General features: G+C 36.3%; 1 protein-coding gene across 43 annotated transcripts in view; it reads left to right on the top strand.

The window, feature by feature from the left end:
* PTPRD (protein tyrosine phosphatase receptor type D) overlaps window positions 1–16,162 on the top strand; it is a 2,297,676-nt gene that overhangs the window by 2,169,004 nt on the left and 112,510 nt on the right. For 24 of the 43 annotated variants that reach the window (XM_078062238.1, XM_078062257.1, XM_078062267.1 and 21 more), the window contains 2 exons: window positions 4,608–4,622; window positions 9,690–9,802. In XM_078062238.1, coding sequence (XP_077918364.1) covers window positions 4,608–4,622; window positions 9,690–9,802 — 128 coding nt within the window. The remainder of the gene's footprint in view (window positions 1–4,607; window positions 4,623–9,689; window positions 9,803–16,162) is intronic. The other 19 variants (XM_078062278.1, XM_078062275.1, XM_078062266.1 and 16 more) reach the window with 2 other exon arrangements.

Below are 16,162 nucleotides of genomic sequence, written 5' to 3'. Positions count from 1 at the left end.
CAAGTAATTGAAGGCCAAACTCTCTCTTAGATGATGGTTCAATCTCCCCATCCTAATCCATAGTTTATCAGTGTGTATTTTGTTGCCTCTCCCTTGTGTAAAGAGTAAGGACAGGAAGCACAAGGTGCCCACATATGCCCCAGAACAATAACAAATCCTGAGTGGGTCCAAGCAGGAACTGGTGCTCTGTGCTGTTCATGTGCTACACTTATGACCAGAAGAGAATATAATAATAAAAGACTGAAAGTAGAATTATCATTGTTTTTGGTGATACTTATTTAGGTGGCCAAATCCTACTGTGGAAGTCAGATCAGAAAGTGATTGCTGATGGTTGCATTTCTAGACCATGGCACATGACATTTTGTGATTATTCAAAATGAACAAAATGCTTGCTGTGTATTTTTTTAAGTTTTGTTTCATTAGGCTATATCTGGCTACCATTAAGTCATATCTGGCTATCATTAAGTCATGTCACTTAACAGAGATGTGCATGGCATTTGTGAGTTATGTAAATGTGAAGAAATAGGATTATAACCTTGATAATTTTTAAAAGATTTATAATTAAGTGTTTCTTGCCTCATGTGCATGTGCTTGAGGAAAAATTCAACTCGGTTATATATTCTTTTCTAATCCTGCAAAAAGAGGCATCACATTTAAAGATTTTATGCCTCTGTTAAAATAGAGTTGCATTTTAGTGTGTGCATATGTAAGCATCGTCTAATGCAATTGTTGGGAAATGCAGACATCCTCGAATGCTAAGTATATTTAGCCAACCATCTGAAGGCCCATGAAGCATTTCTGAAATAGAAATGCTTGCTTCAGCAGTAAAGAACATTCCTGACTTGAAATTCAAGTAGACCCAACAATGTCCTTCTTGATTATCATGAGGCAGTTCAAGAGGAAATCTTCTGTAGGCAATGAATAGTGGCTTTTATAGCTTAGATTCTGAGCAAAGTTAATTATATAATAAATACTTCATCCCTCTTTTTAGGTGCCTTTCAGTTTATACATAGGTAATTGGTATGAATCAGAATTGAATATATCATTATTATCATTATTATTATTAAATATTATTAACTCACATTATCTTGATAATCCCACTTATCACACACACCTGCTTACAAAACTACTTGCCTCAGGAGTAGGTCTAGAGCTATGGATGGTTTGTTCATATAAAGAAGCATATTTTATAGATCTGTGTGAAGAGACTGAGACTTATTCCTATTAAGTATATTGATGTGGAACTAGTGCACTCTTTTATCTGGCATTATATCTTTTGACTTTAGTTTTAATCTAGTAATTTGTAAACCTATAATACATTGATAATCAGTGTCAAAACAGCATCAACTGAGGCTTTGTAAGGCCCCTAAAATACCTGCTGAACCATAAGAAAATTAAAATATAATTGGTAGGTCTTTAGTGTGATGAATTATCTTGCCCTATGATTTTTTTAAATTTTGTTCTCTATATGTGATATATACAAGCTTTCAAAATGTAAATTACAGAGATTGGGTGGTAGCAAGGATTAGAAAAACACTAATCAGAAAATCAGGAATCAGGGAAACTGAGTCTTGCTCTGTGACTAGGTAGCTAATTGGGGTAGAAAGTCATGCTAACACTCTGGGCTTCAGTTTCCTCATTTATAAAGTAAGTGGGTAGACTAGATAATTGAACCTTTTTAATAATAATGTTCTATAATCTGACAACATAAAAACCCAAGTAATAGAATTATTCCTATAACATTTCTGCCTCCAGTGTGTGTATGTTTTTTAAATATGACTCCAGGTTGTTCTTCATCCATCCAACCCCCCAAAAAAAGAAAATAAAATAATCCATAAAGCAAATGAACACTTAGATACCCATCTACATTGTACACTTGTTCTATGTGTAAGGCTTTTTAGTCATTAGTTCTAGAATGGTCTGGGAATTATTTATATAGAAGATATTTGAAAATAAAATGTTAGCCTGACTAAATGGAAAAGCATTTCAAGATGGATGAGAAATATTTATTATGTACTGTGGAAGAAAAGAAAATAAGGATTAGGAGGTTGGAAGGATCTAAACACTATCTAAACAAAATTAACATCCTTAATTAGTAATAGTCTAACCTAAATAGGTGTTGTGGACAGAGTAAATAATTCCCATCCCCACCTGCAGATGTTCATGTATGAAAGCTATGGGATAGATGGGACTAAAACACAAACTTCAGCTTTTTAAGCTTTTCCCCTCATTCCAACATTAGCCACTCTCTGTGGACTGTGCCTCATTAGTCTTCTCTTTTTGTATCAACTTTACATATATTTTCAAGATGTCATCAAAGAAAGAAATACAGATCAGGATATTTTGAGATGCTACGGAGAAGTATGTTGCCATGCCCAACTACACTGGACAATGCTGATTGATTCTGCCTTCTGGCCTTTGAGTAGATCCTTCCATATACCTGAAATGCCTTTCCTCTGACTCCCCAGCCTCTTTTCTTGGCCTGGCTAACTCTGAAACATCCCTTAGAAGTAATCTATGATGCCACCTACTAAACAAAAAGCCTTTCTGGGTGCCTTCCTCTTACCCTGTTCTCTCTACCAGTTCAGGCTGCCCTAAGGGTGTTCCCTCATCTATACTCTTCAAAGCACTTTCTGTTTATCAATGTCACAGAACATTCCTGGACTTGCTCATATCCTTGTCTTTCTTGCCCCCACTAAACTGTGTATCAAGGACTCTGTCATTTCCTCACTGTTATCCCTTATGCCTAGTAGACTGCATGGCACAGAGGGATATTGAGTAATCAAATTTATACCAATTGAATAGTATTAACAAACTCCAAACTCAATCCCCTCCACTTGTTTACTCCATCATACAATATCACCTTTGTGTTGACTGGCAAGAGCTGTAATAAAACCTTTAGCCTATAATTTAAATTTACAAGTTCCCATAGCCTTCAAAATTAGATACTTGCCCCAAATATATACCCATGTGTGTGGTGGGTCTGACATTTTAGTGGAAGGAGTGAATCACACACTAACTATGCATTTGTTCAATAAGAATACTCAACCTTTTAATATACAAAACTGATAATTCACTAAGTAGTTCTCTTCCATCCAAAGAAATAGATTCTCCTACAACTGACTCACTAAAGATCTCCTTGATTAGAAATGAGCAAGCTAGTGGTGCTTAGATGGCTCAGTCGGTTAAACATCCAACTTAATCTGAGCTCGTTTCGATCTCATGGTCATGAGTTCAAGCTCCGTGTTGGGCTCTATGCTGGGCATGAAGCCTACTAAAAAAAAAAAAAAAAAAAAAGGGTGGCGCCTGGGTGGCTCAGTCGCTAAGTGTCTGCCTTCGGTTCGGGTCATGATCTCAGGGTCCTGGGATCGAGCCCCGCCATGGGGGTCCCTGCTCCGTGGGAAGCCTGCTTCTCCCTCTCCTGCTCCCCCTGCTTGTGTTCCTCTCTCGTTGTCTCTCTCTGTCAAATAAATAAATAACTTTTTTTAAAAAAAATGAGCAAGTTAGAAACATATATTTAGGATTTTTAAAACCTGGGGCACTAGGTAAATTATTTTAAAATTAAGAATACAAAGAATTAACCAGTGTGTTTGATATCACTTTCATTATTCACTTTGTATGTGTATGTGCGTACAATTTGAATGTGGGTTTTGTATTTTTGAAAGGAGATAGACCGGATTATCTTAAAGCCAGATTCTTTAGCAACTCAGGTATGTATTTCATTGGCATTAAGGCAGACTTAGTATCTCTATTTTGGATTTGAGAACTCACCAAATACTTGGCTATTCACCTCACCATGAAAATTATTTAGATTAATATTTTTCAGGTACAAGTTTTATTCTCTGCATAAAGAACATAGTTATCTAAACAATCCACATATTATCACATGAACATGAGCTAGATGTGTTCACAGATAGCAGCACCTCTTTGACTATGAAAATATCTGTCATATCAATGGCTGGTAATAAAAGACTTTCAGGATTAGCCCAGCAATATAGGTGGGTCATGCTCTGTAGACTTATAACGATGAGTATTACTTTTTCCAAAACTGAAAATGTATTTGATCTTTTATTGGCAAAAAAGATTATGATAACCTTACTTGTCAAAAGGAGTTTGAAGAAATCATTTTTGCCACTTTATTACCTCATAGTGTATTATACCATTGTGCACATTTTTGTGCAGTTCAATGCAATTTGCAGATATTTTATATCATTAAAGGAATAACATACCTCTTAACTGAAGATTTTGTTTTAGATGAACAAATTTCTTGTATGTATTGTAAAAAACATAGTATATCTCTACCATCAAACACTTTCTGGGAAATAATTGTGGCAATATTATGTAGGTTGATGGATAAAAGTGAATGTGACATTAACATACACAGAAAAAATGCTTTAGTTAGTTATGTACCCTCATGTCCTCCATTTAATTCGTAATTAGAAGGCTTTAAAGTTTTGATACACTGTCATTTCCTAATGTGTGTCATTTAATGTGTCCCTGCTTGTGAGCGGTGTTTCTTAAATCTTGGTTGTCATAGTGACTCTTGTTACCACTGGCCAACTAACATTTAGCCTTTCTTTTTCTTTTTTTGCTGCATTAAAATGGAGCAGTAAACCTGACAGGTGAGGAATAGAGAACAAACTCCTTTAATGCTCAGTAATAGATACCGGTAGCCTTTGAAAGAGGGGATGAGGGTGGAGGTTGGATATAAAAGGTATTACCTGGCAAGTGGAAGATGGACAAAGCTTAGTTTATAAAATATTAAAATGATTGATATTAAAATGATTCTGAGGGAAATAAATTAGTTTGTCTATATAAAAATAAATAACAAATTATCCAAATTTAGAAAGTAATGAAACCAGTCTGAACTTTGTTTTAATGAGCCTTTGTATGTGTTAATGTGTCTACAGAACAGAAATGTGAGGTGTCCCATAAAACGTTTGTTTTGTTTTGTTTGTTTTTACTCAAGACCGATTTTTAAGTTTGATCTGAGGTCACCTCCTGATACAGGAACACTACTGGCATTTTCATATCCTGCAAATATTGGTGGCCGTGCCTTTGTGAAAACTCTTACAGAGTTTCAAATTATTTTCCATGTTTTCCAGACTCAACTAATAATAGCAGAAGCAGCAATAGTAGTAGTAGTAGTAGTAGTAGTAGTAGTAGTAGTAGTAGTAGTAATAATAATAATAATAATAATAATGGTAAGACTAGCTATCTCTGTGATTATTGAACGACTCATTCAATCTAACCTTCTACCTTTCTAACTTATATCTATCATCTATCTATCATCTATCTCTCTCTCTATCTATATTTATATCAATAGATACAAATTTCTGATAAAACTTAAACTAAGAAAAGGGTCTCAGTGCTCATCTCAACTGCCTTCCTCCCAGTGCTGTATTCCAGTAGTTCCCAATGCTTGTTCCCTGGACCAGAAGCAGAAACATCAGCATCACCTGGGAACTTGAGAGAAGTAGTAATTCTTGGACTCCCTACCCCAGACCTAATGAATCAGAAACTGTGGGTGTGGGTGCAACAGTCTGCAGTTTAGTAAGCCCTCCCACGTGATTTGGCTGCATGCTAAAGTTTGAGAACCATGGCTGTATTTTTTTCCCTAAAATCAGTTAAACACTGGTCAGCAAGCTACTTTCATTGATAGAAAACTTAGCACTTCGATAGGGTGTCTTTTTTTTTTTTTAATATCACTAGTTGTCATTAATCCAGCTAAAAACACATGCAAAGTAGGTTTGTTTTTTGTTTTGTTTTTTAGTTGAAACACAAAACACTTTAAACCCATTTAATATACTCAGAGATCTACCTTCCCATTTAATACTGTCCACATTTTATAACATTATCACTGCCTTCTGGTTCCATTAAGATGAGAGAGTTGGCTCTCTTTTTTTTCAGAACCACTAATTAAACATTTATTGCATATTCAAAATACTAAAAATGACTTTATAATTTTCTTAATTAAATGATACTTTATGTATTATGCTTTGGAATTATCTAAGTCATATGTGGGTAACTTTACAAATGCATACATCTAATGTATACATGGAAGGACTAGAAATTTCCTTCAATAACTTTATTCTTTATAAAATATATAAATTAAAAAAAACAATTCAACTTCTAAAGAATCACAACATTTAACCTAGACATCATCTCCTAACCTTCTTCTTCTCTTTTGTACATGAAGAAATTGATAAGTATTATAGTTGACTTCCCTAAGAAGATACACACCAGTAGTGGCAGAATGGGGTTGCATTCTTAAAGGCATCAGAATCATAAAGTGTTGGGGCGCCTGGGTGGCTCAGTCGTTAAGCGTCTGCCTTCGGCTCAGGTCATGATCCCAGGGTCCTGGGATTGAGTCCCGCATCGGGTTCCCTGCTTGGCGGGAAGCCTGCTTCTCCCTCTCCCACTCCCCCTGCTTGTGTTCCCTCTCTCACTGTCTCTTTGTCAAATAAATAAATAAAATCTTAAAAAAAATCATAAAGTGTTTGAACTGACTTCTTTGAATATTAATAGTAGGGATTTCAGATAAATGTATCTGTCTTCCAAAAGCCTTGGCCCATATGTCTGAATATCTTTGTTCTCGATAAGTAGATTCCCTCCCACTTTATCCCTAGATGAGAGCCAGGTGAGAATAAATGAAAATAAAAAGCCCGTTAGACCACAGAGTAGCATTTTTGTTATACATGATCCACATTCCAAACTACCACACGTTTTTATACTACTAGCAGTTTCCACCATATCTGAAATATCATATAACCTTGCATTTCCTTTTCACCCATATAACTCCTACATGTGGCGGATATTTCTCTCTGCAGGAAATACACTTACAATAGGACTTCATAATCTTAATAGAAAAAATAAAATAGCAAGGCAAAATTCAGATCATTTTGGAGTTACTATTCTTTGCTTTTTTCCTCATTGAAAATGAGAATAATGAGACCTCTGAAAACTTAGGAAAAACGTGTGACTACGTCCATTCATGTTGGCCCTGATTTAAACCATCATATGCCACTTAATACTCTATGGCAGTAAATTCTATTTTTGAAGCTCTTTACCATTATTACCAATGATGACCAAACTCTTCATCCTGCAAACATTTCTTAGAAATCCTTTCTGTTGGAAAACAACCATTTTAGCACATTTATGTTTAAAAATAATGTGACAAAAGTGTGGGCAGCCAGAATTATCCATGTTATGATCACCAGAACTAAACTAAGCAAAACAAAATTGAAACAGCTCGTTTTCTGAGATGGTTAGGATTTTTAGAATCTGAGATTTTGGAGGTCATTTCTTTGAACAGATAAAGTGAGGAAGAAGTTAGTTATTAAATGTCAGGGAAACCTGACATAACCCCCCCCACTTTATCACAATTATAAACTGCAATTTTAGTCCCAAGCTCTGGGTTTTGAGATTCATCTGGGCAACAAGGTGTGATGTTCACCTTTCCTAGCACCAGAGAAACAGACTAAATTTCTTTAGAGAGTATTCTTTTCTGTCCCTTTGTCTCAGCATCACTCAGCCTGGCCTCAGTGAAAAAGAAGATAAGGAGTATGCCCCACAATACCTGCAGGAGTGACCTAGTTTCCTTGCCCAGAAATTTCTCCATCTGGTTCCATAATCTTGCAAGAATGACAGTGGAGACACTTTGAGAAGGGATAAAAATCCAGGTTTCAATCATTAGGTTTGGCACATCAGTAAAGAAATGTATCTGTGCCGACTCGTATGGGGAAAAACAAACACACAAACCTAAGAAGGGCCCCTGGGGTTCCCTGAAGTGAGAATAACCAAGCATATGTTTGTTACACGTGGGACTGACTGACTAGCAGTTGGTGGCATTTCATTAGCCTGTTTAGATTCTGTATCTTTGGTGGTAAAATGAATCTCTGTGAGGGAAATACCCACAGCCTAAACACAGGGATATTTTCTACTCTGAAACTGGTCACCATGTCCTTCTTTCACATACATGGTCTTCCAAGCCACTCTTTCCCTTTCTTGTCCTATCTTTCTTGCCAGCCCTCAGCTCTGATTTTCCTTCTGTTCTCATTTTCCACTCCATACAACTGGAAGGGCCAGTACTTTTGGCACGCCTCAGATTCACTGCTCACCTCCGATCGGTAGTATAGCTTGGCAGTACATTCTGTCCTCAGGCTATACCTGACACCTTTAGGTAGAAACGGGAAATCCTGAGACAGGTTAATCCAAGGTTCTGAGAGAGGAAGTTGTCTAACAGGACTCACCCAAGAAAATGTATTCCATCAACGCCGTTTTGCCGAAGGCGTTGCACTTGAGCAAATCAAGTGTGCTTTCCCTTTGCATCAATCTTCCCTTCATCCCCTGGTTAGTTTTATTTTATCCAGATGAGCAGAGATGGAAAGAAAGGCTATTTAACAGGAGCCCTCTGGCTAACCATGGAACGACCTGGGTGGCACTGAATGAGATCCCATTGCCACAGCAACGCTAATGAGCTGTGCGACAGTCATATCAGAAAGAGAAGGGAGTGTTCCTCAACACCGCTGTGCCCCTTTCCCCAAAGAAGAGTGTCTTTGTTTTGAACAAGGGTGAGATGCTAGGATTATGACTGCAGCCCGGAGATTGTTGGAATCAGTATTCGAATAATAAAGACAGAATAAAGCACTGCTTGAAAAGTCCTCCATTTCTTCAGTTTTTGACCTAATTTAACCTTAAAGAATATAGGTAGCACTCTGTGTTTGAGGGGTTTGAAAAAAATGAATAAGAAATCTTATGAAAAAAAGAAAGAAAAAGAAAACCCTGACCTTTCTTGCATAGACACTTGTTAATACTACATTATCACACCCTAAACAAAGGTATTTAATAAAAGTTGTAGATAGTAATTAAAACAAAAATGAAATGAATTGTGTGAAGAATTACTTATAACAAGGCACTATTAATGGTTCCTATGCCATGAATAATCATTGGAAAAGTGAGACACAGTAGGTGAAACTACTTTTTCTCTGATCTTTCTGTGATTGACTTTCATTAATGAAATATTAATCACAGCTTAACACTACAAACAGCCAACACTATTTTTTTTTAATTTGAAAGAGAAAGGGGATGTTGGTCTTGCATTGTGCTAATTCTCCTTCCGGGTGTTAGGCTAACTTGGAATCTTAGAACAAACTGTATTTGTCTGCCTAATGGGAATATCCAATGCAGGCCTCTTTGTAGCCATCAGTCATATAATCTTGGAAAGAGGAAAAAGGGAGTATGGATTTAGCTCTTCAGCTTGAGGCTCAGTAGTTTCAGAGGTTTTCTCTATGGTAACCACATTCATGGCTATTGGTACTCTATTAGCATTGGCTGTTAGCGGTACTCTGTCCTGTTCCTCACAAATTGAACCAGTGGATAAAGGAGATTTGCTGAACAAGGACTCAAGTTTATCTCTCCAACACCCTCCTTAAAGCCTAAAGGTAGAGGTAATGAAGAATTTAATTCTAGACAGACTTTGAGATCATTCACTTAAATAAAAGTTTTAGACTTGAGGAAACAGTCTAGGCCAAGAGAGGAAAAGCAACCTCAACAAGGTCACAAAGCTGGTCTGTCAAATGGTTTAAAATAGAAAGTTGGGAGGGAGAGGGGGCTGCGTGACTCTCTGCTTTTTAAGTGTTTTTATTGCTTTTTTATTTTATTCTTACATTTTTCTTTTCTCCCTATAGGAAGAGGGCAGAGTCTGACTCTAGAAAGAGCAGCATACCCAACAGTAAGGAGGTCCCTTCACACCATCCAACAGACCCAGTAGAACTGAGGCGCCTTAATTTTCAAACACCAGGTAAGAGGCAGGACTCATCTTGTCCATAATACAGTATTTGCTGAAAGTTTTTTGGCCAACTGATATTGTTTTGAGAGATAAATACATCTCTTTATTTAGAACAATTTTGTTTATCGTGATTTTAATTGTAATATTATTGAGATTCACCATACATAAGTCTTGAAAGGAAAGTTCTTTTTGCAAATCTGAGGAGGAGTAGACAAGAGAAAACATGTAATTCATCTTCAAATTTTGGAAAAACTATAGTCTTGCAAGAATATCTACCATTTGGGGGGTTTAACACAGTTTATTATTTTTAATGACATCTATCTGGCAAGAATTCAGTTTCTCATAAAGTGAATGAATGGATGGATGGGTGTTGCATCATTCATTCCATGGGGAAAGAATAGATTTATTTTGTATTTTCCTATTAATTTGCATCTATGTTTCACTGAAGAAAGGGGGGGGGGTAAGAGGGAAAGAAACAAAGTGAGGCAAAAATTAGTTTCTTTTAAAAAATTACCTATACTGCACATAACTGGCCAATTTAGGTTTCTTGTGGGGAGGCACATAAAGTGATTGAGGTTAAGAAAAATATACTTATTTCTTAAAGAACATTAAGTGCTTCAACAGAGCAAACATGTCATTCCTGCTGAGGGGCATTTTGTACAGTATTATTAATTTGAGGCTAACTTTATTTTGCTTTCTTTCAAGTAAATTTTATTTATACCAAATGAGTGGAAAATCATAAGTAGTAAAGAGATCTAAAAACATAAAACTGAGTGGCACTGTCATAATACCTAAGGATAATTAAGAAAGTAAAGAACTGATCTAAAGTCTGATTAAAATTTGGTTATGTTATTGTTCACCAAATTGTTGGCAAATGTGTCAAATGGACTTCCTAACTCACAGTAGGATACACTACAAATTTATTAAACTACGCATTTGCAGTGAATTACTTTGACTTGAATACAACATATTGTGTTTGGCATATTTTCTCTTTTACATGTAGACGTATCATAGTAACTAGTAACAATTCAGTTGAAAGAAGCATCTGGCATTTTCAAAGTGGCTATACAAATCATCATCATAAATGTGGGTCATTTTTAAAGTTCTATCTCAAAGGAGGTTAGACTTTTTAAAAATCAGGTTTTTTTTAAAAGCAAAGATATACCTCCAACAGCATAAAGGTAGAAGAAAATGTTCATGTAGCCAAAAATCTCCTGTATGTATTTTTTTAAAAGGCTGATAAATGTGGACTATGCACGTGTGATGATGATTAAACAAACCTATGCAGTCTTCTGGGATTGTTGTAGTCTTGTAGATGCTCCCTGTTGAGTCTTTATCTAGCTATCCCATTAAGGCAACTGGATATGATTTGAGTTTCTGTAGTAAACCTTCTCAGTTCACTTTCTGAAATAGTAGTGTACTACTTCTTCAGGCTATAGGCAACTTCATAATAATGGACCCAGGAATTCATGCACTTTTCAATTTGGCCAAACCAATGTATAGAGGACCTAAAAGCCACATAGATGATGTGTTATAGGATTTCATTACAAAAGCAGAACATTGTGGAAATAGAGAATGACTGTTATTTTGCTGCTCTGCCCTGCCCCTTCTGGCTTTTATGTGAAGTGTGATCTGTATTGGAAACAACCTTGGTCTTCTAGTAGAGACAGAAGCATAGCATAGGGTGAATGGAAAGTCAAAGATAGCCCCAGAAGAAAAAGAGCAGTAAGAGTGCTCTCCCTCATCTATTCCAGCACCAACAGAGTATGTTTCCAGGCATAAATAGGAAGCATGAATGGGAACTGTGTAGAAAGGATTATTAGCAGAGTGCTGGCAACTACAAACAAGGAAGGGAATAGAAATGACTTCAACCAAGAGACCTCCATCTATTAAGTACTTCTCGCTTTTATGGGCAATTTTGCAAATATGGTCTAATAAAAAAAAGTTTATAAAGAATCTAATTTTCCCAGTGTATGTGGGAATATGAGATCCATTTATGGAGAGAGCTTGTTAAATTTCACAGAAGTCGATGGAAAGGAGAATGAATGTTGCAGTTGAAGGGACATTGCTTATCTCATCAATAGATTTACAAAACTGAAATGGGGGCCTAAATTTATAGGAGGTATCATTTAATGAAGGTTAGACTTATTACATCAAATGGGTAATGAAATAAAGTGGGCAAAATCAATAAAGAGGGAGAAAGGGGTTTAATAGAGGAAGAAAATAGAACAGGAGATATTGTCCTAAGGTCCTAGCACATCTGCTCACTGAGGAAGCACTGTGTTGTGCCTTTTAGCTCAGGTAAGCAATCTACTTGAGCTTGATTTGTTGAAACAGTCTATTTACCTCCCAAGCTCCCAGGTCTGCTGTCCTGAAAATTTCACCAGTTCACAAAGAATATAGACTCAGCTATTAATGTGAAATTCATAACAATGTGACCATTTGCTTCAGCCAGTACAGATTCTAAGCAATGGCTACAAATCGCCTTAATTACTTGCCAATAGGATAATAGGTAGCGTTGTTAACCAAATACCATTTTTGTACTTTTTCCTCTCCTCTTGTTCACAAATAATCAATGGCCTTCCTGCCTGATGCAATAAAATGATCCCTTTACTAGGTGTTGCACAGCAAATGATATGACGCTCCTTAATTTTTGGATTTTAAACCCTCTCACTGTCTGAAATGTGCTTTTATATACATCATACCTTTGGAAGTAAAATCGTTTATCCACAAACATAAATTTTGACAGTTCTTATTAATGGTATGCATAAGTAGGGAATTAACCACCCACACCTTCACTCCAAACAAATGACTTTCAATGAAATAAAAAACCTGTGATTCATGTATCAGCCCCTAGCACCTGAACTTGTTCATGAAAGCAAGTTCACTTCCACTTCCGATGGATCTGTTGAGAAAGATAAAATATCAAACAAAGACTTCCATTTGAAATGGAAGGTATTTCAGAAGGTAAAGGAAGCACATCATTTAGTTCACTAATTCTATAAATTACACTTTTGTTTTAAAAAATATCTTGGGAATGGAAAAACTATTTACTTTTTAAGTATTTCTTGTTGAAGAGCCTAGAATATAAGGAGGCAGATGATTTTCCCTCAATTCTACCCCATACTCCAAAGGTATTGAAAATACATTCCAAAGTCCATATAAATACAGTATCCTGAAAGTTTAAATACTTCAAAGAAATATGCCCTTCACTGCAATACTACAGACACACCTATCGCCGGGTCAGGAAAAGGAAACATCAGATTCCTGTCCACTGTCTCTCCACTAAGGCACCAAGTAAAGGCAGAGAAATCTGTTGTTTTCAGTAGAACAATCTTTGCAAGGTTGTGAGAAAAAGAAAAACATTGCTTTAGCACACTTTCCAAATTTTGGATGACAGTCTAGTCGCTGTATTGGTGAAACGCTATATTCAAGCATCTGAACAGGGCGAGGAAGGCTAACACCCTCAGGAGAGCGGGTAGTACTCTGTTTGTAGGTGTTTCCCATGAATATGCTTATTAGCCAGAATACTGTCTGTTAGAGTTGGCAGTATTCAACTCATTTATATTTAGAACCTAAACTACACAATCTATTAAAAAATAGATAGTTGGCAATAATTAGTCATCATTTATTGTTATACTGGGTCAGTAAGAACTAGTATGAAACATGCAATTCAAATACCATTGTTTGTATCACTCATGACCTGCAAAATTAGAGTCCTAAGTGTATAAGAAGGTATCATTTAGCTAAAGTTAGATTTATGACTTCAAATGGAAAATTGAATAAAATGAGAAAAGGAAAGAGATGTTGTAGAAGAATTTGATAGACTTATTAACTGCTAATCAAGTTTTACAAGTCTGTAAGCTCTACAGAGGAAGGGGAAATACCCACTTATTAAAAGATGGTTTTAGGGGCGCCTGCATGGCTCAGTTGATTAAGCGACTGCCTTCGGCTCAGGTCATGATCCCAGAGTCCCGGGATCGAGTGCCGCATCGGGCTCCCTGCCCGGCCGGAAGCCTGCTTCTCCTTCTCCCACTCCCCCTGCTTGTGTTCCCTCTCACGCTGTCTCTCTGTCTCTCTCTGTCAATGAAATAAATAAAATCTTTAAAAAAAAGATGGTTTTAAAATAAACCTCTGTTAATCCTCAGACATCTTTGTGGACAGCAGTAGCTGGGTGTGCACTAAGATGAGTTGATAGATGAGTTACATGTTAAACCAAAGTGAACTGTGTCCATTAGCCTAGGTTGGGAGGAAAGTTCTTTTTGTGTGTAAAAAAATGTTTCCAAGTCTTCTTATAACCTGTACCTCAAATAATTCTTGTTCTTAATTACAAAAGCAACACACATTTATTGGAGGAATTGTGTAAAGTAGAAAATAATCTTGTTAACAATTGTACATAGGTTGTGGCTACACAGGTGTTCATTATAGTAAATATTTTGTATGTTTGAAAATTTTCATAAATTGGAAAAGGTGAAAAAAGCACATTTAGAAAATAGAAATTACTCTTTATCCCCCCACTTCTTATTTTTCTTCTTTTTTGGGGGAGGCATATTTAAAATATAAGTAAAAGATTCCCTATAACTACTCCAAATTTCCCCCTCAGGAATAGTTACCATATACAGCCCCATGATATGCTTCCAGATTTTTTCACATGTATATACAATTCTTTAATTAATAAAAATGTATAGCAGGTCTATAGACAGACAGGTGATGTACATAAAATTTCCTGTTTTAACGTTTAACTACATAAACATAGACCTTTTTCCAAGTTAGTGTATTAGGTTTTATCTCCTTCTTAGCAGCCAGTGGTATTGATGCTATTCTCTTCTACAGATGACACAAAATGTATTGACTCATTACGTATTAATGGAAGCTATTTTCCATGTTTCACTCTTGCAAATAATACTGCAGTAAGCAGTACAGAGAGCACACATCTTTTCACATCTTTGTTGCTACCTCGAAATATTAGACACCTGGAAATGCAAGTACAAGGTCCTAGGGTAGGCACATTTACCATTTTGATAGAGATTGCCAATTACAGATTTTTTTTGAAATATTGTAAAAAGCCTTTACTTACAGTGTGGCAGCCCCTCTGAGCCCTGGCCTCCAGCATTGGACAGAAGACTAAAATAAATATAATATCATCAAAAGATGATATATAAGAAAACCAAAGAAGCTACTGATATGTGTTCATATATCTACTTTTTCCCAAAAAAGCAAATTTAGAACTTCAGCATCTCAGAGAAATAAGCTTTCTTTCTAGTACAAAGGTGTAAGGGAACATGTAACTAATAGCATCATGTAGTAAGCCAGTCACCACCTTTCTCTGTGCCTGTGAAATTCTTCCTCTCTGCAGCCTTTTGGTTGCCTTGTCAGTTTCCATCAGAAACGTTCTTTTTTTTTTTTCCTGTGAAATTGTTTCTTCTAGTATTTGTACCTCTTTCTCACATCCCTCTCTCTGTGCCCCCCAAAAAAACCCCACAAAAAAACCTTCAAACAAAAACAACAAAAAACTGCAGGGTTTGTGCTTCCACCTTTTAAGAAAATAAATTTAAAAATTGATAATCAGATGTTACAACATAAAAGCCTCGTTTTCATTCTGAGGATGACCTTAATATGTTTTGCCCTAAAGCATACATGGATGGTAGGTGATGGATGGGCTGTGAAAAACAGTAACAAACTGGTAAAAAGTTATCATATCAGAAATAGCAGTATCAGCTATCTCACTTACATGAGAACTGTGCCCAAGAGACCCTTCTCTGTTGTTCCATATGTTTAGACATCCTATCTACAGGAGGTAGAAGTGAGAGTTATAAAGAAGGAAGTGACTCCAGAAGTTACCTGGCTCTGCAGTTTTATTTTACAGATAAAAAATCGAGGTTCTTGATAGCAGGTGATTTGTCCCTATTAGTAGATGGCAAAACTAGAAGAACTCTTATCCATATTCTAGTCTAGGATTCTTTCTCTTGTACCATCAGAATCCCACATATTCTCCTCCTCTTTCCATGAAACATCCATTCTGCCATTTTTACTTGTCCTAGAATTGTGATGGAACATGATACATATTGATGTGTCTTAAACAATGATTCTTGAATGCTGTGCTATCTTTGCATATGATATATACATCCTGATTTAGAAGATAAGTCAGTATAGGTTTACTTGGATTTCTGTATAATTAGCTTCCAAAGTAAATATGTTGATCACATCTTTGGTTGATTATTATGGTCTTCTACTGCTGTTATACTAATACTTTTCCCATCTCCAACTGGCTTTACTTTTTGCAGCTTTGAGCAGTAATTCAGTCCCCTACGCCTCCCTGATTGGCTCTGTGTCCTCCCTCTCTAGCCAAACCACCACTCAGTCCATATATGA

The sequence above is a fragment of the Halichoerus grypus genome, chromosome 14 (assembly GCF_964656455.1).
Source record: "Halichoerus grypus chromosome 14, mHalGry1.hap1.1, whole genome shotgun sequence".
Classification (NCBI taxonomy): Eukaryota; Metazoa; Chordata; class Mammalia; order Carnivora; family Phocidae; genus Halichoerus; species Halichoerus grypus.
The sequence above is the reverse complement of the archived record's forward strand: the minus strand, read 5'-3'. Positions and strand labels throughout refer to the sequence as shown.